The 27,710-nt window shown below is 39.7% G+C and overlaps 2 protein-coding genes and 1 pseudogene across 3 annotated transcripts in view; 2 read left to right on the forward strand and 1 right to left on the reverse strand.

Moving 5' to 3' along the window:
• The window catches only part of bag6 (BCL2 associated athanogene 6), a 16,616-nt gene extending 9,847 nt beyond the window's left edge, over positions 1-6,769 (reverse strand). The window contains exons 1-15 of the mRNA XM_079227756.1: positions 6,725-6,769; positions 5,087-5,174; positions 4,869-4,986; positions 4,458-4,672; positions 3,874-3,945; positions 3,673-3,795; positions 3,246-3,445; positions 2,764-2,896; positions 2,258-2,458; positions 1,952-2,174; positions 1,588-1,638; positions 1,029-1,375; positions 882-954; positions 406-746; positions 1-34 (exon numbers count right to left, since the gene is read on the reverse strand). The exon at positions 1-34 is cut by the window's left edge and continues 225 nt beyond it. Coding sequence (XP_079083882.1) covers positions 1-34; positions 406-746; positions 882-954; positions 1,029-1,375; positions 1,588-1,638; positions 1,952-2,174; positions 2,258-2,458; positions 2,764-2,896; positions 3,246-3,445; positions 3,673-3,795; positions 3,874-3,945; positions 4,458-4,672; positions 4,869-4,986; positions 5,087-5,167 — 2,212 coding nt within the window. The 5' untranslated portion in view covers positions 5,168-5,174; positions 6,725-6,769. The remainder of the gene's footprint in view (positions 35-405; positions 747-881; positions 955-1,028; positions 1,376-1,587; positions 1,639-1,951; positions 2,175-2,257; positions 2,459-2,763; positions 2,897-3,245; positions 3,446-3,672; positions 3,796-3,873; positions 3,946-4,457; positions 4,673-4,868; positions 4,987-5,086; positions 5,175-6,724) is intronic.
• Positions 6,770-6,893: 124 nt separating this feature from the next.
• Positions 6,894-8,065, forward strand: glrx3 (glutaredoxin 3). The gene has a single exon (XM_079227055.1). It carries the CDS (start codon positions 6,898-6,900, stop codon positions 7,873-7,875), a length of 978 nt encoding a protein of 325 aa, XP_079083181.1. The 5' UTR covers positions 6,894-6,897; the 3' UTR covers positions 7,876-8,065.
• Positions 8,066-8,862: 797 nt separating this feature from the next.
• Positions 8,863-11,991, forward strand: LOC306745262 (annotated as a pseudogene). The gene is made up of 4 exons: positions 8,863-8,943; positions 10,577-10,712; positions 10,908-10,924; positions 11,851-11,991. The product of its transcript is annotated as an uncharacterized misc_RNA (transcript).
• Positions 11,992-27,710: the final 15,719 nt, after the last annotated feature.

Here is a 27,710-nt window from a genome sequence, read left to right on the forward strand (position 1 = left end):
AGGGAGGTGGGGGTGCAGAGAAGATGGGTTGGGCCTAGAAAAAGGATTGGAAACAAGGATTTGTTAATGTTACTTTAAATGCAGTGTTTTTTTGAAAATGCTACGTGCATTACACTGGTAACGCACTCACTGTTAGCCTAGCTGCCCTATAGTGGGACATTAGGAGATATGGCGATGACTTGTTGTTTTTAATGTTTATTTACTAGTGCCAATATAATGTATATTAATTATAATTTGTTGTTATATAAAACTTGTTGAATGTTTTCTAAAGACAAGCAGTCCAGTAGAACTACATACAATATTTTTTCTTCTCCTGATGCACTCCTTTCACATGAACAGATTTATATGTAAAATTCACAAGCAAAAACTATTAAGTGCACTCAAGTCAAATATGCAAACACTGACCTGCTGCATGAATTCACTCACTCCCTGGATGAAGGCTGGGACCCCAGATGTGGTGACAGTAATGGAAGGGGCCCCTGCAGGGACCCCACTGGCACCACCGGCTACTCCCAGGAGAGAACCCAGAAGCTGGCTGAGGTCTGGGGGCATCTCCTGTGACTGGGGCTCACTGGTGTTGGTCTCAGATTGGCTCGGTGGATTAGTAGTGTTTGCAGTAGGCGGAGGAGTTGGACCCGAGTTGGAGAAAGAAAAGGAGGAGGAGGCAGAGGATGTTTGAGAGGAAGAAGAAAAGGAGGCAGAAGAGGATGTGGACGTGGAGGAGGAGGATGTGACCGTTTGTCCAGCTGTTAAAAAAACAAAAACAGATTGAAGTATTACTGATTGGGAGAAATTCTTGACTAATCCTTCCATACTTTAAGCTATTATAATTATAGATCGATAGCAATCAAATCCAAATCACAGTACTATTTTTAACGTACGCATTTGTCCTGGCAGCAAAAGCTGTCCAACCAGTCCACTAATCATCTGGTTCAGAGCAGCAGGGTTGAAAGGCTGTGAAGAAATATTTTTCAATTAGTCTCAAATGTTGACAAACCAGGAACCAAATCAGATACTATTATCCCCACCTGTCCTGGCTGCTGGCCCGGCATAGCAGCTCTCACATTGATGGTGGTTCCCCGAGTGCCGAAGGCTGGAGTGGGCATGTTGGGTGCAAAAGGGGGTCGGGTGAACACAACCCTGGCCTGGGGCTGGGAGCCAGTATGGGGAGGCGGTGGGGGAGCAGTAGGTGTGGTGGTGGGTGTGTTAGGACCCGTGGTGGTAGTTGAGGAGTTGGCTGTGGAGCTGTAGCCAGGAGGGGTGGGCTGGGGTGCACCAGGATGGCCAGTGGCGGTGGCAGCACTAGTAGCAACGGCAGCAGCATATTGGCTTATCTGTTGCATAAGATTCCGCATAAAGTCCGGGGGGAGGGCACCTTCAGGGGCAAACAGAGATCAATAAATTAGAATAGCATGACTTACAGAAGAAAAGCAGAAAACTATTTTCAGGAGTCACAAAAAAAAAGGCTTCATTTGTGATGCGACTAATATACAGTATTGTATTGGGGGGGAAAGCTGATCTGTTTTTTTTGTTAAAGGTGTTTTACACGACTAGACTGTTATTTAAAATGTATCAAGCTAAATGTACCTGGTTGTCCAGGCATTTGCTGTCCAGCTGCGGCAGGGTTAGCACCTGAGCCTGCACATACATACAAACACACAAATAGTTTAAACTTCTTTTACAATACTTAATTAACTGCCAGTGTTGCTCTCTATTACAGAAGATATATCAGAGCCATTATTCAACAAAGGGAACCTATGAAATCTGAGCCTGTAAAGTTTAATTCTTCAGATCCCTTGGATTGTTGCAGCAATGCACGGAGGATGCAGTCGTGTGGTATGAGGCATGATGTATGATCATTTAACTCCAATGCACTGCCACGCAGCAATATAACACGAACAGTTGTGAGGTAGTGGAGCATTCAATCAGTGGCGGGTAGGGGACAACACACCGTCCGTGTTCATCTGCATCATAACCACCGGGACTGCCTGGTGGCTGATCCTGATGACACGTGGGCCAGTCTGTCCCGGTCCAGCCTGCTGATTGGACGGGGAAGTCTGTGTGGGGGGGGTCTGTCCCTGACCTGCATGATCCGACTGGCTGGCCCCTTGTGTGGGCGGGGCTTGTCCCTCAGTACCATTAGCTGCAACAGTCACTGTGGCACCCAGGTTCATCTGTCAGCGAAGATGCAAGCAGAGTCAGTCTGATTACATTAGAAGTTTGCATTAATAACTAAAATACGCTTGCCTTCACTTACTTGCACTGGGATGTGATGGTGCACAGCTCCAGGCAGAGTGACTGGGGTGGCATAGTGGGAAAAGGGGCGGACGACATGCAAGTGGCGGGGTACAGGGCTCATGAGGTTCAATCGCAGGTCACTGAGGGCCACAAGGGCGTTACCAAGGAGACGGAGACACTCCCACGTCAGGATGAGAGTGCGCTGGTCCTCCTCTCTCTCCTGATGTAAAATGCACAAGATTTTGAGCATTAAAGAAAAAGTTAAACATTTCTTTTTTTTCTTGCTGAAAGTTAGATGAAATGATTGATACCACTCATGTATAGCATGTGGTCAATTACTGTATTTGTAATAATCCTATTGATGCCAAAAACTTGCCTGATATTAAATTAAACCGTGTGAATTTAACACCCAACGGTGTGACCGTAGAATGTTTAAATATGGATATACTCTTATAAAAAGTATATATATTTCAGAAATATACTAAGGACCACAAGTTAATTAGTATTTGGCTGTTTGAATCCTACTGCATTATTGTTGTATTCTGCAGTGGTGGCCGTCTCCAGGATGGTGTGAGCTCTCTGAATAAAGGGCTGCAGTCTCTCCTCCACCCTCCGAAGCTCAGACAACATCTCTGCCAACTCAGCTGGGCTCGGGTGACTAGGGGACGAAAGGAGGGCAGAGATGATTACAATCAAACAATAACTTTTCACCAAACTGGTCAACAAAGAGATACAGCATCACTATGTATACGGACAAAATATAATATTACAGAGAAAGACATACAACCGACACATTATCAATTAACAAGTTTGAGTCAGAAGAATTATCTCGTGCCCTGGCCCCTATAATCTTTTTTATGTTTGCAAAATGTAGGAATAAACTACATTGACTCTTTGCTAAATACATGTTTGTTTCAAAGTTGCCTGATTTAATGAAATAAAAAAAAAATCTGAAATATGTGGCATAAATAATAATCTGAGTCACTGAAAAAGAGAGGATGTCTCACTTGGGTCCAGGTTGGGGTGTCGGTCCCTCAGCTTGTGCTGAAGAGGTGGTTGGAGGTGGGGGAGTTGTTGGAGGTGGGGAGGTATCCATGGGCTGAGCAGAGGGAGAGGGAGTGGAGGTGGTAGATGAAGATGAGGGAGGAGGGGGAGCAGCAGCAGCAGCAGCAGTCTCTGTTGGAGCAGATGAATCACTTGGCCTACCCTGAAAAAAAAGACAAGACAGCAGGCGAATGTATTATGTGAATTTTTAGTAACCTATTAAAAAGTAGCCAGCGCCACAAGAGAATCATCAGCACCAAATTGATAAGAACTGAGAATGATAAAGATATCATTAATCTATGAAAAAGTATGATTTAAAATGTTTTTGTCCCGAGTCACCCCTCAAAGACCCATTCGGAGCCAGCAAATACCCTGAAGGTGAGCTCTCACCTCCATCCTTTGGATGACATCATTGATGTCCCTCAGCAGGTTCTCAGCCAGCACCAGCCTCAGCCTCGGCTCGCTCTGCACTGGTTGGTCCATATCAATGTGCACATTCACAGACCCATTGCTCTGAAATAGAAAAGGGGGAAATCAACAAAACACAGGGCAATGTTAAGTGGGATTGTATGCAATCAGCAGGCATCTTACCCCAGTGCTGGTTGTGACTCTGGCATTCCTGGCATTCTCTCCCATACCAGACACCATCTGCTGAACTGACATCTAAACAAGAAGAATAACAGCGCAGAAGTAATGCACCTTTGGAAACAATACTTAGCATTCAAAGCAAACTTTCCGACGGTCGTGAGATGAAACGATGAAGAGTGGGGAAACATATTGAATATATTGTGTATTCTATTCAAAGCAACCTCCGTTAACATTTAGCTGTTTAGCTCTTTGCGATTGGAAGATGAGCCGGTCACTGCGATTACTCTGAACCACATGAGCATATGTCTTCTTCACACACAAAGTGTGTGTGTGGCTGTGACATTGCTGTCTGTACATATCATTATTATGCAGTGACAGCACACGTGTGTAAATGTGACCAGAAAAAAATCTGAAACTGTTCTTCACTGGTCAATCGGTGCATCTCTTGGCTCTATCGGTCAGCACAGTACAGTCAAAATCCATACTAACATACTTTCTATACATTATATACCTTCCACCCCAACTCTGATGAATGAAATTGATGGAATGCTACTTAAATACATTGAACAGCCTAACAGCAGACCTACTTGTATCTGCTGGGGGTCCATGATGTTGACAGGGAGGTTAAAGGTGCCAAGCATCACGTAGCTGTTAGCGTTGCGATCATGTGGAGGCACTTGTGATGGTCCCTGGGAGGACGAGGAGGGTCCACTATCAGATGAAGTGCCTCCTGACCCAGAGCCAGGCTGTGAGGGCGGAGGGGGCGCCCGCTCCACAAGATGTATCACCTTGCCATCCACATCTGGAACAGAGAACTGCAGTTACACATATGACGGTGTGTTGACATAATTCTAGCTGTATTATACATTGCTGAACGCCTCAAGAGGAGCAATTACTTTTGCCAGAACAACTTATATAGTGAAGGAGCTCAAAAACAAATATTGACACAAGATAAAATCAATTTCCGCATTGCTTTAATTTACCCAGTGATTACTTACTGTAGTCTGTCAGAGTCCTTTCATCCTGTAAGACTCTGCCCTGATAGATCAGCCTCTGTTTGTCCACGGGGATACCCACTGAAGGGGCAATGTGCTCCTTGAACTCTTTCACTGTCAACTACAAATAAGATGGAACAGACATGAGTCAGAATACTCCAAAGAATTAATAAAAAATGAAAATGCATTCTAGAGTTTGTAGAACAAATGTAATAATTTACCTGAGCACCAACTGTGTAGGTTCTGCTTTGGGAGTCTAGTGTTTTGACTGTCACCTCTATGTCTGTAGTTTGTTCCTCCATGGTGTTCCTGTATCAAAAAAAAAGATGTTCCGGTAAGCCCAACTGATACTAAATTCTCAAGACCAATAGCAATATTTGAGAGTTAAAAAAACATTTGATTAGAATCCCTTTAATATGTTTTTAAAGAACTGAACAAGCCTAAGCAGGACATTTTAAACTGGTCACTTGAGGACAGACTACATGTAGGAGGCACTGTTTCTAAATGATCTCAAACGTATCATTGGCATTTATTTACTGTCACTGACGCAATATATTGGTAGTTGGCGAATATTAGTCGGTATAGGCTAAACTAACTAATTGGCTATTCTGATGCAAGGGTACAACTAACAGCAATGTTCATTCTCAATTAATTGTTCATTTCTTTCATTACCTGACTAATCATGAAGTCGAGTGTAAAAAGAAAATAAAAAAAACAAAAGAACGGCCATGACAATTTCAGTTCAAGATAGTGTTAATGATTGGTCTAAAACAGTTTTAAAATTATTATTTTTTAAGATCAGTATAAAACCTCAAAAAAATCCCTTTATGTAGAGAAGAGAAGCAACAGATCCGAAAAGTTTAGAATAATGTATGTTTTGGGTGCATTTTTGATTAATTAAAAGCGATAACTGCCTGTTTATCGGCATTTCTGACAATTTCTTTTCCGTTGATGGATGGACCATCTTGAACTCTTAGTACTACTGCACCACGAGCTAGTGCTCAGAATGAATCATTTACTTGGGCAACAGAAACATATTATATTCATCAACATTCTTATTTAGTCAGCTACTGAAGTGTGAGGATTTGCCTTTCTTTTCACTTTGGGCTCGTGAAAATATTTTCTGGCCTTGACTGAGTGACTCAATTAATAGAAGTAATTGAGAAACTGATCAACAATGGAAACAATTGTTGGCTTCATCGTGAAGAAACAACTTATCTTCATCTACAAATAAATTGCATCCATAGAAACTTCGGAATGACTAATAACATACAAACAATTACAAAACACGATAGACTCGATATTTACGAAACTGGCAAAAATGTTGCTTCCTTAGTATAGTTAACAATAACAACACATGACATTATAGTAGTTGCTGAAGGGTCACGTAAACCTTGTTCCTTGCCATGTGTAAATTGAGCTAATTAGCTAATCCAAACCGGAGGGAATTTAAAAGAAAGAAGTAGAGGCTCAGCAGCTAACGTGAGCTAAACGTAACGTTAGCATCATAATGTCAGTTTAGTTTAACAGCTTTGACTACTGACATTAGGTTAGCCGAGTTAACTTAACGCAGGCTAGCTGCATCCTGCGAGGCCAGTCGAAGGGTGTTAACACTAATTAATTCAACAGAGGCATTAACTGCCAACAGTAACCTAATTACGGAAAACGTTCGCCAGCATCGGCTTGCTAGCAGGATTTAGCTTCGCCTAAATTAGAAATGTTTGCGACAGCAGCTAACTTTGACCAGCTAACGTTCACATAAGGAGGCTAAGCTAACGGTACAAACTAAACGTTACAATAAGAAGATTATTTGTCGTACCGCGTGTATGTGTAATAATGGTGTGTTGTCCAGCGGTTACCTTGAAAGTCACACTTGTCTTTTCAAGTCATCCAGTGTGTGAAGCCGTTTCTTATCACCAAATAACATGCAAATGACTTCCTTGTGCGAGCTCGAGCACTTGCGAGAAGCTAACGGGCCGAGCGGATGTGACGTCGGAGCAACACCGGAAGCGCTGCACAGAGCGAAGAAAAAATGGCGAATCTCGTGGAGACGACAACAAATCAGCAGTTTGAAGATGTCCTAACCAAAGCCGGGAAATGCCTGACCGTGGTGCATTTCCAGGCCGCGTGGGCTCCTCAGTGTGTCCAAATGAACGAGGTGATGGTCGAGCTAGCCAAGGAGCACGCGCACACCACGTTTGTCAAGCTGGAGGCGGAAGCGGTGCCAGAGGTGTCGGAGAAGTACGAGATCAGTTCTGTCCCCACTTTCCTCTTCTTCAAGGCAGGAGAGAAGGTGGACCGCATTGATGGAGCCCATGCTCCGGAGCTGACCAAGAAGGTGCAGCGCTTGGCGGTCACCGGCAGTCCGGTTGGAGCCGCGCAGGGCACCACCACGGACTTGAATCAGCGGCTGAAAATGTTGATCAACGCGGCGCCAAGCATGCTCTTCATGAAGGGGTCATCGCAGGAGCCCCGCTGCGGCTTCAGCCGGCAGATAGTGGCCCTGCTGAACGAGCATAGCATCCAGTTCAGCAGTTTCGACATCCTGTCCGACGAGGAGGTCAGACAGGGGCTTAAGATCTACTCCAACTGGCCCACCTTCCCTCAGCTGTATGCGAATGGGGAGCTGGTGGGAGGACTGGACATAGTGAAGGAGCTGGCTGAGTCTGGGGAGCTGGAGAACACCTGCCCGAAGGCTGTCACCTTGGAGCACCGGCTGAAGACCATCATCAACCAGAGCCCAGTCATGGTGTTCATGAAAGGCAACAAGGAGGCTGCGAAATGTGGCTTCAGCAGGCAGACACTGGAGATTTTGAACAACACCGGTGTGGATTTTGACACCTTTGATATTCTGCAGGATGAAGAGGTGCGTCAGGGGCTCAAGACCTATTCTAACTGGCCAACCTACCCCCAGCTCTATGTGAAAGGAGATCTGATCGGGGGTCTGGACATACTCAAAGAGCTGAAGGAGAGTGGAGACCTGGTGTCGGTGCTGAAGGGGGAGTCGTAGGTGGATCTGCCAACAAGAAGCCAGTGCACATGCCCAGATCTCCCGTGTCCCTGATGTAACATGATACACACGGCCAGGAAGTGAACAAAAGAGTTTATGGAGATAAATATTAGATTTAATAATCAATAGATTAATCAAACTGTTTTTGGAATAATTTCACGTTCTAAAAATTAAACAACATTTAATGAGATTTGACTTTTGGTTTTCATTTGGAAGTTTTTGTCATAGTCATTCTTGAAAATACATCTTAAGAAAAGTTTAAAGTGAAAGTTGTGCAATCCCTGTGCTTGGCCTGAGTATTTGTCCTTCCAGTATTCACAGCCTCAGACTGAACAGGTTTATATTTAATGAAGCATTATTTACCAAGTCTCCTGTTCACACGTTCTTCACCTGAAAGACTGTGTTTAACTAAATCCAATAATCACTGATCTAAATACTTAGCTCTATCTCTTTAAGTGTCACTTATTGTTTTATTGTCCTTTAAACAACATTGTGATTAAACAATAAAAACACTTAAGATGTGGTGGTGGTGTTGGTGCTGCTTCCAAAGCTAATGTGTGAAATTTCGTTTTATAGAATAAATGGGAAACCAAACAAAACCCATATTCAAAAGAGGAATACAACAAGGCCTTTAGCCTAATATGTAAGAGGAAAGATTGTTTGATATATTGTGTCTCTAACCATAAATTCAGCACATCCACAACTTAGCTGTTGTCCAGCTTCCACTACATTAAAAGTTTGCAAAACTTTCTGCATCATGTCAGGAGTGAAACGTTTTGTTTTTTTTACTAGAAGTAAATGTACATTTTAGTCAGGACCGAGAAGTAGACCTACACATAGAGGAAAAGATAGCAACAAAATAATGAATCTAAATGTGATCTTACATTGCATCTGAGTCACTGAGAAAGAGACAATGTCTCACTTGGGTCCAGGTTGGGGTGTTGATCCCTCAGCTTATATTGAGTTGTTGACGGTGGGGCGGTATCTATGGGCTGGGCTGAGGGAGAGGCAGATGAAGATGGGGAGGAGGGAGAGCAGCAGCAGCAGCAGCAGAAGTTGTCTCTGTTAGTGGAGCAACTTGGCCTACCTTAAAAAAAAAGTAGATGTAGATTTCCACCAAGATAGCACAAACTTTTGCAGTTGTGATTTATTGAAATAAAATCCTGTACCCATGCATGATGTGCAAATCAGGTTTGATTTAGGATGCCCTTGACATCAAAATGTGTATTTTCTGCAGAAGTTTCTGCAGGTGTAACGTGTACAGAAAGCTCGTCCTGTGACACCACCTTGTGGAAGTATGTGTCGAACACGTGTATTGATACCTGATCTCTTATCTGATATATTTAGACCTATGCTCAGCCATTGCTCACAACTTGAGTATGTTAACGTGGCAGCTGTGTGTAATTGTTTTAGGCATTTTTTAAAATTACTTTTCCAATATTATATGGACCAAAAGATTGAAAATCAAATGATTAACAGATAAAATAATCTACATATTATGCCAGCAATTTGGTTTCTCAAAACCTGATGAAGACAGAAAAACACTAGCGTAATAATTGTGCGTGGGACTTCTTCAGACAGGACAGCCGAACACAAACAAATTAGCAATGCACTGTTTAGTGAAGGATATTTCGAAAAGTGGACTTGAGGTTGCAGCATCCTAGTTCGTAATAATAATACATTTAATTTTTAAACACACTTTTCTTTCAAAAGACACTCAGAGTGCTAGTTTACTTGCCAATAGTAAGAACTGTTATATAATTAACTGGTGCTTTGTTGAAATGATTTAAAAGAAACCACCACCTCCTACATATGATGATGACTCAGAAGGCCTCATGAAGAGGGCTTTTAAGCGAGTTATCTTTTGAGCAGATTTTGGAGCATGACTAAAGCTTGCTGTGTGAAAGACCGATTTTTGTTTGACTATAACGGTGTTAATCCTAAAGCCAGAGGGACACTGGCACCCCACATTTAATCCATTGTCTCCACACTGAGAGATCAGGGGTATTGCAGCTGTACATGTTGATCATTTTCTACACCCACCCTTTTTGAAAATTTTAATGTTGGAACAAACACATTCCTACACTGAGGACACACAGATTTTCTGACCAGGTTCACTGTATTCAAGTATTTGCTTTGAGGTTTCAGGTATGTTGGATATGGCGTTGTCATATTTTCTCTCTTTATATGGTTTGATGCATCAGGTATTTGCTCCTTGTTTAGTTCCTGAGCTGTTGTCTTCCAACACTGTCGACCACCAGCAGGCGAGAAACTAAACGTTAAGATTTTCTGTTTATCAAAGTGCAAAAGGTACTCGTTCAGCTTAACTTATTATTACAGAGTGAAAAACATTTGATAATTTCTGTTACTGGCACTTTGTGATGACTTTCCAGGGTTTTCAGTAACACATTTGTGATGCATTTAAGCTTATTTGAATGTCCGTCTTAATATATACCCTTCAGTTAAGTGTGTCTTGTGAATAAGTAACGCACTGGCATTTCCCAGTTACCGCAGGTACGGAGAGATATATCGAGATTAAAAACAAAAAGTGGCCACACAGGCACACTTTCCACCTCCGTTGTTCTTTCCATAAGTGGTCTATCTCTCAGGTTGTGGGCTTATATCTTAACATAGTTTTTGTTCCTGTACCGTCGCTGCACCCTCACACTGTCATGCTCCTCTGTGTCTCTGTCTCTTTTAGTATCTGGGGAAATGGTTCTTTAAGGCAGCCGTCAGTCACAGAGAGGCTGACATCCAGAAGTTCAGAGAACTGGACAACCTGTGGTTCACCATTGAAGAGCCGGTCAATGACGCACTGCTGTTGACCGGACACACACGTACACACACACACACACACACACACACACACACACACACACACACACACACACACACACACACACACACACACACACTCACTTTTCAAAACCCTTTTAAGAAGTAATTTGCTTTATTTAAAACGTATATAATATACATTATATGTGACTAAAAAAGTTTTAGACCTGGACCTATCATATACGTCTTGAGAGCAGTGATGTGGAACTGGAAGGTGACTACAATACCACCTGCATTCACAGATGCTCAACTCATAGAAGAGATTAACAGATGGGAATTTGTTAGGTGTTAAAATAAATATAACAAGTTCACCCAACTGCCTTGCAGGGATTTAGTAATCTTCCCAAACTTTTATTCTTAGAAGGGAAAACCCCTGAGAGTTTCTGTTTGAATATTTTTAAAGCTCACCACGGAAATTAGTTTTGGGTGGATTTTTTGGCTTTTCAGGCACTTGAATAAATTCAATTCATAAAAACATCACATCAATACAGTTCAACACTTTAATGATTCTATGCTCACATTGTCTCATGTAAAACAAGTAGTATCACACTGACTGGAAACAAAGCTACAACTTGCCAAAGATTATTTCCAAAATGTACAGTTTTTATTGTTATGGTGAACTCCATAGTCCAGTACAAAAATGGACATTCAACAGGACAAAGATGGAAAGTACCTCCTTCAGTGACACACATTACAACAGGAGCCTGTTTCCCATTTCTAGTCTTTGTGCTCAACAAAGCGAACCGGCCCATGGCTGTAACCTAATTTAACAAATAAACGAATGGTATCGATCGTCTCATTTAACTCTCTGCCAGAAAGCAAATTAGTGTGTTTATTCATTTATCACAGAGCCTCAAGATCAGGGAAATAAAACAAGCCATCTTTTTCATCCTTAATATCAGCTGACGCTTTGATTTTGTGGTGCATTCTCTAAAATATTCAATGAACAGCCGTAAACCTGGAACTGCTCCACCCAGTTGCTAATCCAGTCTTGACCAAGAGCACCACAGTATATGGATGAGCTGATCAACTGAGAGAACCTTGTGGCCTTTTGAGAGTATACTGCAGTATGTTGACCTCATCCTGTGTCACTCACACTCATCACCATGTTGCTGCTGGTGTCTTGTTGTTTTGATGCAGGAAGCGGAGGAGCGGAGGACCCAGCTCCGAAGCGGCAGGTGGGCCAACTGCCCCGAGTGCATCATTTTCCAGGAAGTATAACCACCTTTAAAGGAGACAGACTCAGAGGACTCCCTCAGCAGATACCTGCTTGTATGGTAAACCACCTTAAAGGAATCATAATACTCATTTCAGCCCTCTCCATAATCTGTGTTTGTACACCAAAGATAAAATAAAATGCAAAAAATCAGGCCAGTAGTTTTTCTGTAATCTTGCTGACAAAAAAAGAAGAAACCGACCTGTAACAAACAAACAAACCAACCAAAAAACTAAACGTCAAACCAAACCGAAAACATAACCTCCTCGGTGGCGGTAACTAGATGTATATAAAATAAACCAGAAACAATAAAACCCCAAATTACACGACAAGCATGTATACATATCCCACGACCAGTGTTGTACTTAATAGTACTAATAGTGCAGTACCACCTCAAGCAAAGGGATACTCTAAGTGTAATATAGTATTGGATATAAAATATATTCTAAGTACGGTATGAGTACTGTATAATATGTAATAATATATAATACATCATATATGTTCTTGTAAAATGTGTTCCTTAGGCCTTCCTGTCCATTTAAATAGTGTGTTTAGTGGATAGTGTCTGTCTACCATTCTTCTTTTAATATTTACAGTATAAGACTCGCTTCGCTTTCTCACCTGCTAGCTTTTACAGACATTTAACATTTCTATGGCGTCATCATTTTTTTTAATGGTCAAACAAATGCCTAAAATTAAAGTTTCAGTTTTACCTCAGCTATGACAGGCTTTTTTCTTTTTTTTTAAACACACAAATTCAAAGGAAATGGCAGACAGAGGAAAATAAAGCTGTTGGCAGAGGGCTGGCTATTTGCATAAGAAAGGAAAGGGTCCCAGGTTTTATGAAATTTCTCCAGTTTACCTCAGTTATGACCAAAATCCAATGTTCACCCTACTGAGCTACTGGTGACTATAGAAGAACATTCAGGGAATCATGAGGTTTTATTGTTTTGTTTGGCTACAAGAACATTTTCTTCTTGGGATGAAATATTTCTTTAAATAACTACTACCTCCGGAAAAGTTCATTTAGACAAACAATTATGACACGTGTTTGTTGTAAATCAAACTGTCTCTTGCGTCAACACATGAAGACTTCTTGGCCTTTGATTGGAGCCCGGCAGAGTGAAGTGGACTCTGAGGTGGTGACAGCGTTCCTGAAAAACCTGGCTTTTCATGGTGTTTTGGAAAATGTCAGATCACCTCAAGAGAAATCAAAGATGATGCTTTTGAATCTCAATGTTTCTTGAATCTAACAATTGTATCTTGATTTACAGAGTGTTGCAGCTAAATATTAACATTGCTGTATAGGCATGAATATCACAGTTTACTTCCATTGTCATTGTAATGTGTTTTTCATATTTTACCTGGTGTCCTTGCTGACTAAAATACCGGTCTCTTGACTAAACACATTTGTACAGCATGTTGCAAGAACCATGAACATCCTGGATGACAATACAATTATTCCATGTTTTCACTGTGTAACATTGAAACAAATAAAGTGAAAATACAAACATGTTATTTTATTCACCTTTCACAATAGTCTTAAAATGAAAACCAACATTTCTTCAAACATCAAATTACATCATTAACAATTATTTGTGGTTGCAAAAATGTGATGCTATGCTGAAAAGGGGAGCCAGCCATGATGTTGTTTTGATTGTTTGCTCAGCCACCCATTATTCTTGTCACTTTTAACCACAGGCGATGCAGCATGAGTTAAGAAAAGAAAATCACCTTTGTGGGGGAGGATCCAACCACAACCATCAGCAAAAGCCCAGGGAATTCCCATGATGCCTCTGAACAGAAATTCCTGTTCACCTACCTTAAATGAAGGCAGCAACTGTATAGCTATATTGTATTCTTACTGTATGTATTCAGTAACTCACATACTTAGTAACTCACATATTTTTGAGATTTTAAGGTTGTGGAAATGCTTCTGGGATATGAAATATGAAAATATGATGCACAAAGAAGTTTAATTCCCCTCATCAACTTTTTCAGGCTGGTTTCCCTTTATTTGTCTTTGCTTGGTTAATTATTTAACAAGTGTGCCATCTGATCCGTTGTGACAACTCGCTGTTTTGATTTGCCACTAGACTGTATGTGTAAAACCGATTCACACTGGCATGAACAGCTACCTGGGCCAAACTTGTTCCACTGACAGACACCACTGTTCGTCCCCCTCGAGCACACAGACAGGAGACCGGTGTAGTTATTGTAGTAAAGAACGGCCGTTGCGCTGGTATAAATATTAAGTATGCTTTTATTCCAAAAGTCGTATGGAAAAACAAGGGAAGTCCATATAATAAAGCCTTAGAGGGCAGAAGTGGATGAACCCAGTTAAAGAGTAAACCCCTCTAAGGGATGCCCAAAGAAGTAAAGCGAAGAAGCCCACAATGAGGCAGGGATAATTTCATTGGACAAAACTACACCTGGTATTCCGTTGTTTGGAGAATTTTGACATGGTTCTTACACACACAAAAAAATCAGAGAGCAGATGACAAATCTGAGAGCACAAATGCCCAGAAACGGTGCAAGCACACAGTTTGAGCAGAGGTTATTTGAGTGCAGGGACAGGGTTTTAAGGGAGAGCTTCACAAGTGTGATCTCAGTGTGATATCATTGAGTTATCCACTCAAATTGAAACATGCTCTTGAACCAAGATAGGGGAAATAACTCCATTGCGGGTTTGTTTAGTTGTCAATCAAATGTGACCAAACAGTACCAATGAAGCAGATTAGCAGAGGTTTTTTTTAAACTCAAAATTAGTTATACCTAAATATGTTTTAATCAAAGCCTAAAGATTAATTGTTGCATTTTTAATAATATGTATGATGTTGTAGAGAAATACTGCAGTGTTTCAATGTATGAGAACACAATTACAACTGTTCTGTGGGACTAAACCGAGTGACACAACATTCTTGTTGGACAGAGTTGAACTTTGACGTGATGACTAATGACCTAAAAAAAAAGTACTACTTGAGTTTCTCTAGTTCTTTGTTTCTGACCACATTGACTTTCATTTTGTTGCAAATCCTCCCAGAATCAAAGCTTAGTTTAACCTCCATTCTTATACACTGGCCTCTCGCACCTGATGGGAAATTATATGGAGACACGAGAAAAGAACAATTCATACCTGTATTTTCCTCAAACAATTTAACTCATTATTAAAGTTAAGATGTACTGAAGGCAACAAGTTTGTTCCCTTTGTTGTTTTGAGTAAGGACAGCACCCAACAGCCCACATCCAGTCTACCCGTCTGTCATGTTGAATGTGTAGGTGCGCATCTGTGTGTGTGTGTGTGTGTGTGTGTGTGTGTGTGTGTGTGTGTGTGTGTGTGTGTGTGTGTGTGTGTGTGTGTGTGTGCTTGACAGAGATATGGTAGGAGAAAGTCGCTGACATTTACATAATCCCGGAGAACATAGAATGGTTAAGTGGGGATGTCCCGTGGAGCATGAAACCAAAAACAGGAAAGTGAAATGGAAAAAGGACCCTCTACCTCGCAATGTTTTCAAACCCCTAATGCAACTCTCACTTCTGTTTTCATACCAAGATTTCTCATTCTGATGTTTACGTCTACATGTGAAATACTGTAACTTTGTTCCTCTTACCATTAACCCATTATTCCACATTATATCACATCGTATTGTAATGCTGCTGGTTACGCTCAAAGGGACATTTCACCCCAAAATCTAAAATACTAATATCAATCTAGATGGGTTGAGCTGCCTGTTTTAAGACTAGGCTAGGGACACTTCAACATGTGAACTATGGGGGGACTGGGGATCGCACCGGCTATCTTGTGGTTACAGGACGACCACTCATCCCCCTGAGCTACAGCCGCTAAAAACCTTTTAGTGTAGTTTCTGGCAGAATTATGTTTCAAGGCGTCAGTGCTGCAGTGCAGTTATGAGCACATGAGCAGGGAGGTGACACCAGAGATCGGATCCCGAATCCTGTGATCAGATTTAGGCAACAAAATCACTTTAAGGTTGAGCAAAGATTGTTGTTTATCTTTCCTTAAAATTAAGAGCTGTGAATGCCTAAACCATAAACATGTTAAATAATGCTGTTATTGCTACAAGCGGATGTTGTCTTGCAAGATTGGATATTTTGGTGGAAAACAAAACTACGTCGTCATTGTCAGTTTTATTAATGCATGTTAATAGAAAACATGATCCGGTCAAAATTACATTTCCTTTAAAACATGCCTCTACAAATCAATGTATACAAACATAGTTGCTGGGAGACAGGGTTGATATCCACTCTTCTTTGGATTATGCTGAAACCTCATATTATCTTTGGAATACACTTTTCCAAAGAACGAGGGTTGTGGATATGACTCTGCCAACTTAACAATGACTGACACCACATGAAACGGGGCAGGTCTTCTTCCAGTAAACGTAGATATGGGAAAGATGCTTAACCCCATGTGCTCCATTTACCATTTACCAAAGATGTATGTAGTACCCATCCAAACCAAAAAGATTTAATGTCTGAAGCATCCCAATACACATTAGTAAAAGTTAAATTAACCTGTGCAGTTCCTGGCGTGATTGGATTGTCAGGAATAGGAACAAAGGCAGTAGCTTATGTGTTTTTATTTCAAGTTCAAGTCAAACACTTCACGATGCTGGAAATGACTTTGAATTTGGGAGCTTTTTTTAAACCCTTGACCTTTAAATCTACAACACATTTGTTTAGCTGTATCCTTCTTTCATTTATAAAATGTGTAGTAAATCCTACTAATATTATAATATTATTGCTTCATAGATGAGAAGAGACTTTCACAAATACCATTGCCATTGATGTGCACTTTTCTTTATATAATAAACTAAGATCAAACCAAATTCGTATTAGATTAACGTTGTACAGTTTATCCTTTAAACTTTAAATCTGCTGCGTTTAGCTGATATTATTATTAAGTCTTTCATTGAGAAAAGATACTCTGAAGAGAAACAGAATGAGGCGGCATGCAGCGTGTCAAAAGGAATGTCAAAACGTGTTGCATTTCCTCATCACACATGAGCTCAATTTAGATCAAATGCATGTTGTGAAGAAAAAGTCCCTGACATAGTGGTTGGGTGTGAAACTCAAGTGACCTATAGGTAATCACAAACCACCCACAACAAACATTAAAGTGTCAGTGAGGGGCCGCACCACAGACCTTTTTTTATTTGTGTCACTAAAACGCTGGATGTCTTCACATCTTATTCCACATGCCTGAACTTATAAAACAAAATATAAATATTTTACTTACATTTACTTTTTTAAATGATCACATTAATGGGACTTGAAGCTGTCCCTTTGTTTTCACATACAAGTTGTACTATCTGAAACTAAAATGTGGTTTCATTAATCCAATAAAAGTTTCACACCAGCTGTGAAACGGTGTTTCTCATTTCCGCCCCCCTGCCCATGCTACTCTATTGCAATTCTTCTGGTGCCACCTACATCAGAGCCTCCCTCCTCCTCTCAGTCCAACCACACGGCCTCTACAGAGATTTTATCTTCACTGCATTGTCCATTTAAAAGGGAAAACCCTGTCGACCTGACATGTCCCTCAAAGAGGAGCAGCAGATGAATTTGGACAGTGAGAGTGCAACACACACTGGGTGAGTCAAGATCTAGTGAGGGAATTTAGTTTCTCTCTTAAATGTGTGTCAATATATTGTTTTCAAGTATAAAATAGCCTTCAAGATAGTTTTCAGTGCTCTCCAGATAATATATTACTGCTGTTAAAGATGCTGAAATTCCTTCCAGGAGAAGACAGGTGTTCAAGGAAATGTTATTTGAAATGTTGAGTTCTCAAGAACATATATGTCTGAACATCAAATGTTGGTGGTCAGAGGTCAAATGTACCATTCATATTACAGCAGAACAACTAATTTAACAAGGTTTGTTGGGATATTGTTTGGAATCTCTGACTGAGTAATTAACTTAAATAGTGCTGTACCTTTATAGGACACTCAGTTACATGAAAGATGCTGCTGTTTACTATAATTTAAAATGCTCCTTTGAAATGACCATTGGTTTGATGGTTGTTGTTTTTTCCACTGCAGACCCTGAGACATGTTAGTCAGATGTATGGTTTTCCATTTCTGATTTTATTTTAGTATTCATCAGAAAGAAGCAAATATTTTAATTTTATTATTTTTGTCAGTTTATATAACAGTGCATTGAGAGATTAACTCACAGTTAGTCTTTTCCCTGTCAAACATGCTGTGTCTGAAATGAAATGTGCTGCGCTTACTGCTCATCGTGCATCATGTATAGTGAGTGGAATGTAAAGCAGAGCAACGTGATTGGACTAGTATGCAAAGTATGCTTCTGGAAATTACCCCTAGGCCATTGTAATGTTCTTGTTTAAAGGTTTGGAGTTTGATTGACAGCCACTTGATGTACAATTCTGGGTCACTGGTATTTTTAGCAGCAGAGTCGCTGTTATTAATAATAAACAACCAAACAACAAACTATACACTGACAGGCTACTCTGTGCCGGACTACAACAAATAAAATAAAATAAATACTCCCCAGAGGTTAAATCCAAGAGAAGCAGCAGCATGGCGTGTATGAGCTGAAGACACATTTACCCAGAATGCAATGGGTGCAATAGAGCTGTTGTTGTGTGCATTCTAGTTACTTGTCAGGTCAAAGTCTACAGAAAAGGTGATTTCAGACTTAGTGGTTAAAGGAAAGTGTATCTTTTTTTACAACCTGTGTCGTATTTTATGAGTTTTGACCTTTATTGTTGTTATCATTCTCAAAATAGAGATACAAATAGCTATAGCTACTCTGTGATTCATTAGGGAGAACCACACAAGCAGTGAGACATGATTTCATCAGTTTCTCACTGTCTGACCTTTGGTGGTTGTTGCCTTGTCATAAAAGCAGTTATAAAAGAGATATTCTGATCCTTTATGTAGAAATAAACATTTTCAAGTAATACAACGGAAAAATACTTCTTCACATGTAAAAAGTCCTGCAATAAAAATTGTACTTCAATTCTTGTCAGCAAAATATACTTAAAGTTTTCAAACTGATGCATCAATGTATGAGTTTTTATTCCTCTTGCTGGTTTAGTCCTTCTCAAAGATTTGTATTCATAACCTGATCATAGGTTTTTCAGGTAATATATTAAGTACCTCGAGAACAGTACTGGTATGTATTAAAGAACAGTATTAGTACAAGTACAGTACAAATGTATTGTTTCCACCACTGTCTAATGTTGGTCAAAACTACAAAGATAAGGAACAAAGGACAGACGTTGGTATTGCATTAAGCCTCCAGGGAAGGAATTTTCTCCTCAAATATGACAAATATATAATGTGTGTTTGTGTGTGTATTCAACAGAATGGAGGGACAATCAAGGTCCTCTCACAAGTACCTGCTGCTGCAGGTGTGGTGTGGCATGCTTACTGTGGCCATGGTGGTTATGGCTGCCCTTCTCATTTCAATCAAACCAAGGTCAACTGAGGTCAGTGCATCTGTCACAGGAGACGAGAAAATTACATTTAGATTGATATGCACTGCTCCAGTGGCTGTCATAGGTGTCAGCAGTTACCTGAATGACTGAATACTGATGAAGTCAGAGCAGTATGGATTACTATGTTAGACTGCATAGTTTTTCTTATATAGCTGATACGTGAGCAGAATGTCTTTTTCTAATTAAATGCCATGAAGTCATGTCTCAGTTGTACAACTCTCACGATGTCACATGAAGACCATGAGTAATGTGTGATTAATATTAGTGTTATTTTGTCAAAAAAGAAGCTTTGTATTGGATGCAAAGTAGGACTGACTTTCTGCAAAATGTAAAGATCACATGTTCCTTTATTGATTGAGAAGATTCTCATACCATATAGAAGCCCTTCCAAACACATTGGATCATATTTAAAAATATGCACATTTCCCAGTGAGTTTATGGAAAAGATGATATTTTGGAGAAGCATGGTTTTCCCTGACACAAAATGTAACTTGTAGTTCTCTATTGCTATTTGCCATTGAGACGACAAACTAACAAGGATGATGAAGATGATTATGGTGATGATGCAGACGATGATGGTTTGTTTTCCATCTTTTCTAGGAAGAAGTCTCAACACTGAAGCCAGTCAATGTCATTCCAACAGGTACTGTACGTTGAGTAGATGTCAAATGTCACTGTTTACTTCAAACAGTACCTTTTAAAGTAACCTCATATTATTGCAAAATTAAGATGTTATTATTATTTTATTATTATTATTTTAATAAAAACAATAAAAAACACCACATTTACATGAATCAAACTAGATTCAACTCAAATCTTTTCTTTTACAGTCAACAGTATTGCGGCTCCCTCGAAGTCAATAGGTAAGTTATATATGATTTTATTACCAATATCTCAAACCTTTAAAGGTCTAGTGTGAAGGATATCGGGTGGGATCTAGTGGTGAGGTTGCAGATGGGCCAAACGTGTAGGAGAACGCAAAAAACGCACAACCCCCCACCCCCGCAAAAGACACCTTGTAGATCCAGTGTTTGATTTGTCCAATCTGGGCTACTGTAGAAACATAGTGGCCAGCTCTTAAGATGAAATTACAACAAACTGAAATATATCAATGGGAGAATGTAACATGTACTGTGAACATGTCCATAGCTATCGCATTTTCAAATAACTCTAAAACTATGTGGTTTTTCAGGATCCTCTCTCTCATACATCCAGCTAACCAAGAGTAAGTACACGTCCTCTTCTCGTTAATATTCAGATGAATTGTCATCGCTTCTTCTTGTGTGCTAAATGTATGCGTTTTGATTATTATATATTGTCACGCATATATTTTTAGATGGCATGTGTCAAAGTTACTTCTTTAGTCCTGTCCTTGGTTGTATTTCTTATGAACTTGAGGAAATCTAAAATGTCTTTGGTTGCGTTGTATTTTAAAATGTCAGTGCTCCCTCTTGCATTTCTCAGTTTAGTTATTTTTTACCCTGAAGAACCGGTCCAGCATAAATAATGAGATATTTCCAATACCTGCAAAAACTAAAATCTACAGTCTGTGTCGGGTTCTGTTGTCAGTGCCTAAAACTTAAAAGAGCAAGTACTTCTTTCTTGAGCTGTCATTTTACTCTGACTTTCACAAAAAGAAAACTACATCATAGAAAGAGACAGATGCTTTCTTGCCCAAAGAAGTCTGATCAAAATGCAAGATGTGTTTTGAGTACGAGCTCTGACTCTTTCTTTTTTTACTGGTCTCTTTCACTGTCATTGTCACATTTGACGCCTACAGATGCCAGGTGCAACAAGTACAGACATGCTTTATGGGAGCTGCTGAAAGTCATTCTGAGAAACGTAGGAAGTATTTCAGTGAAGCAGACGATGACATGCCAGATTGAGGGGAAGTGGCTGCACCAGAGAGTAAATAACAACAAAATAACTCCCAATCTGAATTCTTTAATTGGTATTTTTAAGTGTGATATTCAGATTTATTTTACACAGTTAAAAGTTACTGGGATAATGAACATTACTTGACATTTATGTACATGTGCCAGTTTAGCCATCGTGTCTTAATTTCAACTACAGTCCCACAGTCACATTTTTCTGCCAATGTTACAAAAGTGTTTGTTATTTAACATAAAATATTCATGTATTTCTGTTTTTGTCCTGGCTTTTCTCATTGGTTTAAAATGGGGTTCAGGCAATGTCACAAATTTTCAGTGAACCAATTTTACATATAAAAAGTTGTGCTATAACCTTGTCTACTTTTCCACTTGAAAATGAAATTGTACGGTCTATTTGTCACTCTCCAGTTAAACAACTATTATATCTAATAGATAAAAGTAAACTCGACACATTCATACACAATGCATCTGCATGCACACACAGACTGAGATAAACAGCTCTTGTGTTTCCAGTATCATGCAATGTGTTTCTCCCACCACACTACCTTTTTCCTCTGTGAAGTGGGTTCCTAAAACCTCAACAAACCTGAAGCGGAGCTGTAATGTGGGCTGCACCGACTTATGGCATAATTACAGCCCACATCACACAGTTTGTCAGACTATACGTAGTCTGCCAAAATGTAAGAAAATTAGCCATTCATTTAAAGATCAACTTTGTGAAGCTGATGTGAAAATTTGAGGGTGAATTTTTGAAAGGGCCTCCGCAGATAATATAATTACACTCCGTGCCAAAGAGCTCTCATATGTCAGCGCCTTCAGTTTTATGAGCTAGGTAAAATGCTTGTACAGCTGAGCGACTAAAGAAAAGTTTGTCAAATCTCTTGCAGCTGTGGGGAATCCTTCTTGGCATAACTCCGCTCCCAGATGTCCCTCCTGCTCCCTTGACCTCCGCAACGACTCCATCCACTGCACCAAGAGCAGCCTCTATTTCATCTACGCCCATGTCACTTTCAGCAAGCTTCCGAAAAGTCAGACCAAATCTGTGATTTTGAAAAAAAATCGAACATTTGGGACAGTTATTAAGATACTGGTTGAGGGGACCTTCCCGCCCACAAAACAGGGCTCTGTGTGGGTGGCCAATATTGTGAGCCTCACAGAGGGAGACAGTGTCAGCTTAGATATCAATGGTGATTTTCTAAAAAACAGTTGGTCGACTTTCTGGGGCGCCTATGAGCTTCATTAGCACGGCAGCACTCCAGGATTTGTTTCAACAAAAGCTGTTCTTTGAAGAAAATACAAATCCTGTATTTTCTTCAAATATTTTGTGCCATTGATCAACAATTATTGAATGCATTTTTTTTGCAGGGTAGTAAATCATGGAACACTAAATTGCTCCAGATAAGAAAGGTCATAACCACAGATTGTACTGACCTTTTCATAAAAAAGTCACATCCTCACATCTTATTGACCTTTGGATAAAGATATCTTGGCAAAACGAAATACTGTATCATTCCAACCTTTGCGAAACCTCCACATTTAAGTAATTCACCTGATTCTGACTGTGGGTGTTTGGTGGTCTTGTAAAAAATTTAAGCTAACTGCATTGTAAATTAACGTAAGCTGTGACTGTCTGGGGCATATTTGTTTTCACTGCTATGGTCTTGTGTAATTCATGAAATTTAATATAATATTGCTGTGGTTTGATTTCCAGGAGGGGAGGCAAATTAAAAAGTAATTAAAAGAAATATATTTTGGAACCATTGAGTCAATTTAGTGACTTTTTATTTGCACTGAGAGCCACCAGCTGACCACATGGTGGTGCCACCTTTCCTCTAAATAAGAATGAGTCACTCACTCACCATTATTTCTACAGATAACTATCGACAGCCTGAGAACACATTGTAGTCATCCATCACTTAAAAAAAGAACTACACAAACCTCAAAGACAAACCAATGGACGCATGAGAAATCTCAAGCGTATTGTTTTAAAAGCACTGCCAGTATCGTTACTCCTCTCATTGTTCGTGTGCTAACAGTGTACACACCTACTGCACATTACGTGACGCTGTACAACTTTAATGAGAAGTTGCATTGAGCAGGCAGGAGCAACAGGTGTAGAACAGGAAGCCACATATTTGGTGCAACATCAGTCACACTGTTTCCCCGTTAAAGCACATCCACAGACATATTTGAACTCAAAACACCCTCTGATCAGATTCCTTGGCGGCAGCTCTAATGCAATAAGAGCTAAAACTTTTCTGGGACTCAATGCTGAGTGCATATAAACCAGTCGCACATGATGTTAATGGTGTGTCTTTCTGACCTTATCACTACAGCCCTTCAATTATGTACTAATTAAGCTGCTGATTAGGCTCTGCCCATATACACAGCAATTCCCTGTTTATGAGTAGATTTTAAGCAGCTTCATTGGGATTTATTTGCTGAACTGAACAGGATAGATCCATACAGCCAACATTAAGACCTTTAAAAAAGCTCATGAGCTCAGAACCCATTTGACCCCAATTAAAGTAAACAGGTAAAATGTTTCTTTCTTTCTTTAAGCCATGCATTATTATAGACTAAGTGGCTACAGCCATGCTAGCTGCTCTTTACTTAAGCACAGTGGTCCAATATAACCTCTATGTTGCCCAAAAATATCAACAATGGAATACATAAAGTAGTGTACGTCCATACTAAGTGTCTGTAATCTCAATTTAAAGCTAAGCATTGAGTAAAGTACTAAGTGTGTGTATTATATAGCAAAGAGGGAATGAGTGAACAAGGACGTGATTTCGGACACAGCCATGCTGATGTATAGCAGGTGTGAGGTTTACCCTGTTCATGGTCTTAGCTTTAGTGTGTTAGCATGATAAAGTTAGCTGGTTAGACCTACATTCAAAGTACAATCTGGGGATGATGGGAATATCAGCTATGTGGTCATAAACTATAATTGGACCAATTACAGTTTTGAACCGAGATGGAATAATATGAAGAGTTAAAGGGTCACCAAAGTTGTTATTACATCCAAAGGGAAACATTTTTAACAACAAACATTATCAACAAATGTGATGACGATACATACAATTGTTGTTGCAAAACATAACTAAAAAAAAACAAATCAACCTCATAGTGGTACGACAGGAAGAGTCAGGGATCACTAAAGTCGGTATTGATTCATCGTTTGGGAACAATGAATGTGTGTATGTATAAAATTGTATGGCAATCAATCATGTTTTAAAGGCCATTCCTAAAGCTTTAATTCTAGCATTAACTCTCTCCTGAACACTGAACCTAATTTCTGTCCAAACTGTTTCTAAGATAGCTTCACTGTCCTGGTAATAAACGTAAATAAATCCTCACAAAGAACCCATGAGCACTCCCTCACATGCAGCATATTATCCCAGAATTTGTCTGATTCACTCACTTTGTTGTCATCGCTTTATAAATAGCATTCACTTCACAATGTGACGTCGCAAACATCCACTTTGTGTGAGGCCCACTCTTGCTCTTCACCTTATCAGTGTTCACACGACCTGTGAACACGTGGGAGGATTTAGGGAAAGCGGGCAGCATGACATCACCTCCAACAGGTATCTTAGGAAGCCGACTTCCTCACACATTTTCCACAACACTTGATCCTTTGTTCTCTTGTGCCTTTGTAGTTCTGGAAGGATTGTTTGTCAGGCTTGTCATTTGAAATCAGCTTCTTAGCCGGGACTTATGATGACATTTTGAGTTTCACACAGAAACAGAAGTGTTCTCGTCTACGTGTATTTGGTTCAGCAAAAAAAAGACAGAGTGAAAAACATAATCAAACAATAGACAACGTGGAGACAAGATGAGAAAACAAGTTAAGGAACTTCTGGTGGTACTGTGGGGGAGATTAGCCTACAATAATGGCATGTGATGGTGTACTGTTTATTGAAACATTTCTTATGCTGTTCTGAGCACTTTTTAAAATTAATTTTAAGGGGTTGTAAACCGTAATGCTCAATTTGCAGGGCATTTCTGGTTTGTATCAAATAATCACATTACCGCTAAAGGTTTTTTCTGTGATATTATAGTCATTCTTCCAGGCATTTCTACAATTACTGCCAGAGAGTTCATTTTTATATATGTTCACAAAGCCGCCTTCGCAAGTTGTAGTGTTAAAAGTTATTATTCAATATTTTCTATTCAGCTTTAATATGCAAACATTTTGTTCTTACAGCAAAACAATACATACTTTTTAGAAGGTACAAATGTTGCATAAATGCAGGGGGGGAAACATACCAAAACTACTTAAAAAGTTACAGTGTGTTGCATTTAGGGAAATCTATTGGTAGAAATGGAATATATTATTCTTCAGTGTATAAATCACCTTAAAATTTGAATCGTTCTTCTTTCGTTATCTTAGAATGAGCCAATTATATCTACAAATTGTATCTCCTCTTCATGGAGCCCAATGGTCCAGAACGGACCAACCAAACACGTGGTTCTGGATGCCACTAGATCCTACACACTTGACCTTTAAGTAAAAGTAGCATTATTTCACTCTAAAAACTACTCTATTGAGAAATACGATGTGTGGCGGGAGGGCGTGACTTAAGACCGAAATGCGTGACAGTCACGCTCAATGCGTGACACTTGAGAGCCCTGCACTAACATGCACTACAGCGCACTAACATGCACTAACATGCACTACAACACACCAGCATGCACTAACATGCACTATAACGCACTAACATGCACTACAATGCACTAGCATGCAATACAACGCACTAACATGCACTACAGCGTATGCAATACAGCCTCTGTCAGTGTACTTTATTATATTTCTGGATTATTATAAACATATTAATGTTTAAGCAGCATTTAATTATTGCAGCTGGCTTTCATGGTTTCATGCTGGTGGGTAGTTTAATGTATAAGAATGTATCAGGTTTTATGAGCTCATGCTTATGCAAAGTACGTACAAGTACCTCAAACTTGTACTTGAGTAAATGTACTCGTTACATAGCCACTGTACCTGTACCTTTTTGTAAATTGTAATCTCCAGAAGGTTTGATTTGAAACAGTATAGAAAAGAGTATTTTATCAACCATAAAGGGGTCACATAAGAAAGAAGAAATACAATGATTGAGTTAATTATTCATAAATAACTGAAATTGACAAAATGATTAGTTGAAAATAGCTGTGCAAATTACCATGATGACCATCAGTGCACACAGGTAATATTAAGAGTTAAGACACAGATGTGTGTGAGTGTAGAAAAAAAAATAAATACAAAAATACCACGTCCTAATATGACACTCACATTTCCTGCCTCATAGCCAACCCCGGAAGAAGGGGGGAAACTTCTATCATCACTTCTTATGTCTTATCAGTGACGATATTGGTCAATCATAAGACTTTAAGACATGATCACAGGATGTACTTCCTGTATTACAGTGTGTGTTTTTTTCTCTATTTTCGTTTGGCTTATTTAATTGTAGCTTTAGACACATTTGCGTGTTGTTGAACCAAGTGTTCATCATGTGATAGACTACTGGGGGAAGGTATTTACAAATTAAGGATTTTTTAATATAGAATCAAGCTGTAGTTTTAGAGTTTCCAGTCTGAGTAAGGAGGAATAATTGTGGATGAAGTTACACTCATTTGGGCTCGTGCAAAAACAAAATAAACAAACTTTCTGGCGACAAAGATGTTTGTCGACTGATACACGTGAAATGTATGAAATGCAGGACTCTATGCCCTCAAGATTAGAGAAGTGGACCTCAAACTGGACATGTGACATTTTAATCCCCGAGAACTGGGTAAATCCAAAAGACAATGCTTTCTGCCTCCTTCCAAAAATATTGTTGGGATAAAAACACTTTACCAACAACTTCTGCTAAAAGACCAATAGCAGATGTGAAACAAAACAAAAGCATATGCATTCTCAAAGGTCAAGATATAATCTCTCCTGTAACGGTGCTGCATGTCTGAGTCACACTGACTGCATCTGTAACCGCCTCACAGAGTCAAGACAGATTCTATTGGTGGTTGAAGTCTAAGATTGTCTTCAATGTGTTGAAATCCTGTTACCCAAAGCTCCCAGCATCAAAACCAAGCAAAGAGAAGCAGCTTTTTAGTTTCTGTGCTTCCTGAATACTTGAGGTCTGCTAAAACTGTCGGCTCATTTAAATCAGTGCTTAAATAAAATACCGTTTACAGTGCATTTCCAATAAATTAGATACATAATTTATTTTTAATCTATTTCTTTGCTTGTCTTTTTGTTTTGTTTTTATACATGCTTGTCCTCGCCTTTAGTTTGTATTGTCTTTTAAATCAATTTGTTGCATGTTTTCTTAACATCTTATGTTTAATGTATTCTGTGGTGGTGGGGATGTGGTTAGGCTCAGCTGAGGTAGGGGGAGTGGCTCCG

The sequence above is a fragment of the Taurulus bubalis genome (genome assembly GCF_910589615.1).
Source record: "Taurulus bubalis genome assembly, chromosome: 12".
Taxonomy (NCBI): domain Eukaryota; kingdom Metazoa; phylum Chordata; class Actinopteri; order Perciformes; family Cottidae; genus Taurulus; species Taurulus bubalis.

What these genes read in the sequence shown, in the direction of transcription:
- glrx3 (XM_079227055.1), top strand. Translation starts at nt 6,898, where the DNA reads ATGGCGAATCTCGTGGAGACGACAACAAATCAGCAGTTTGAAGATGTC.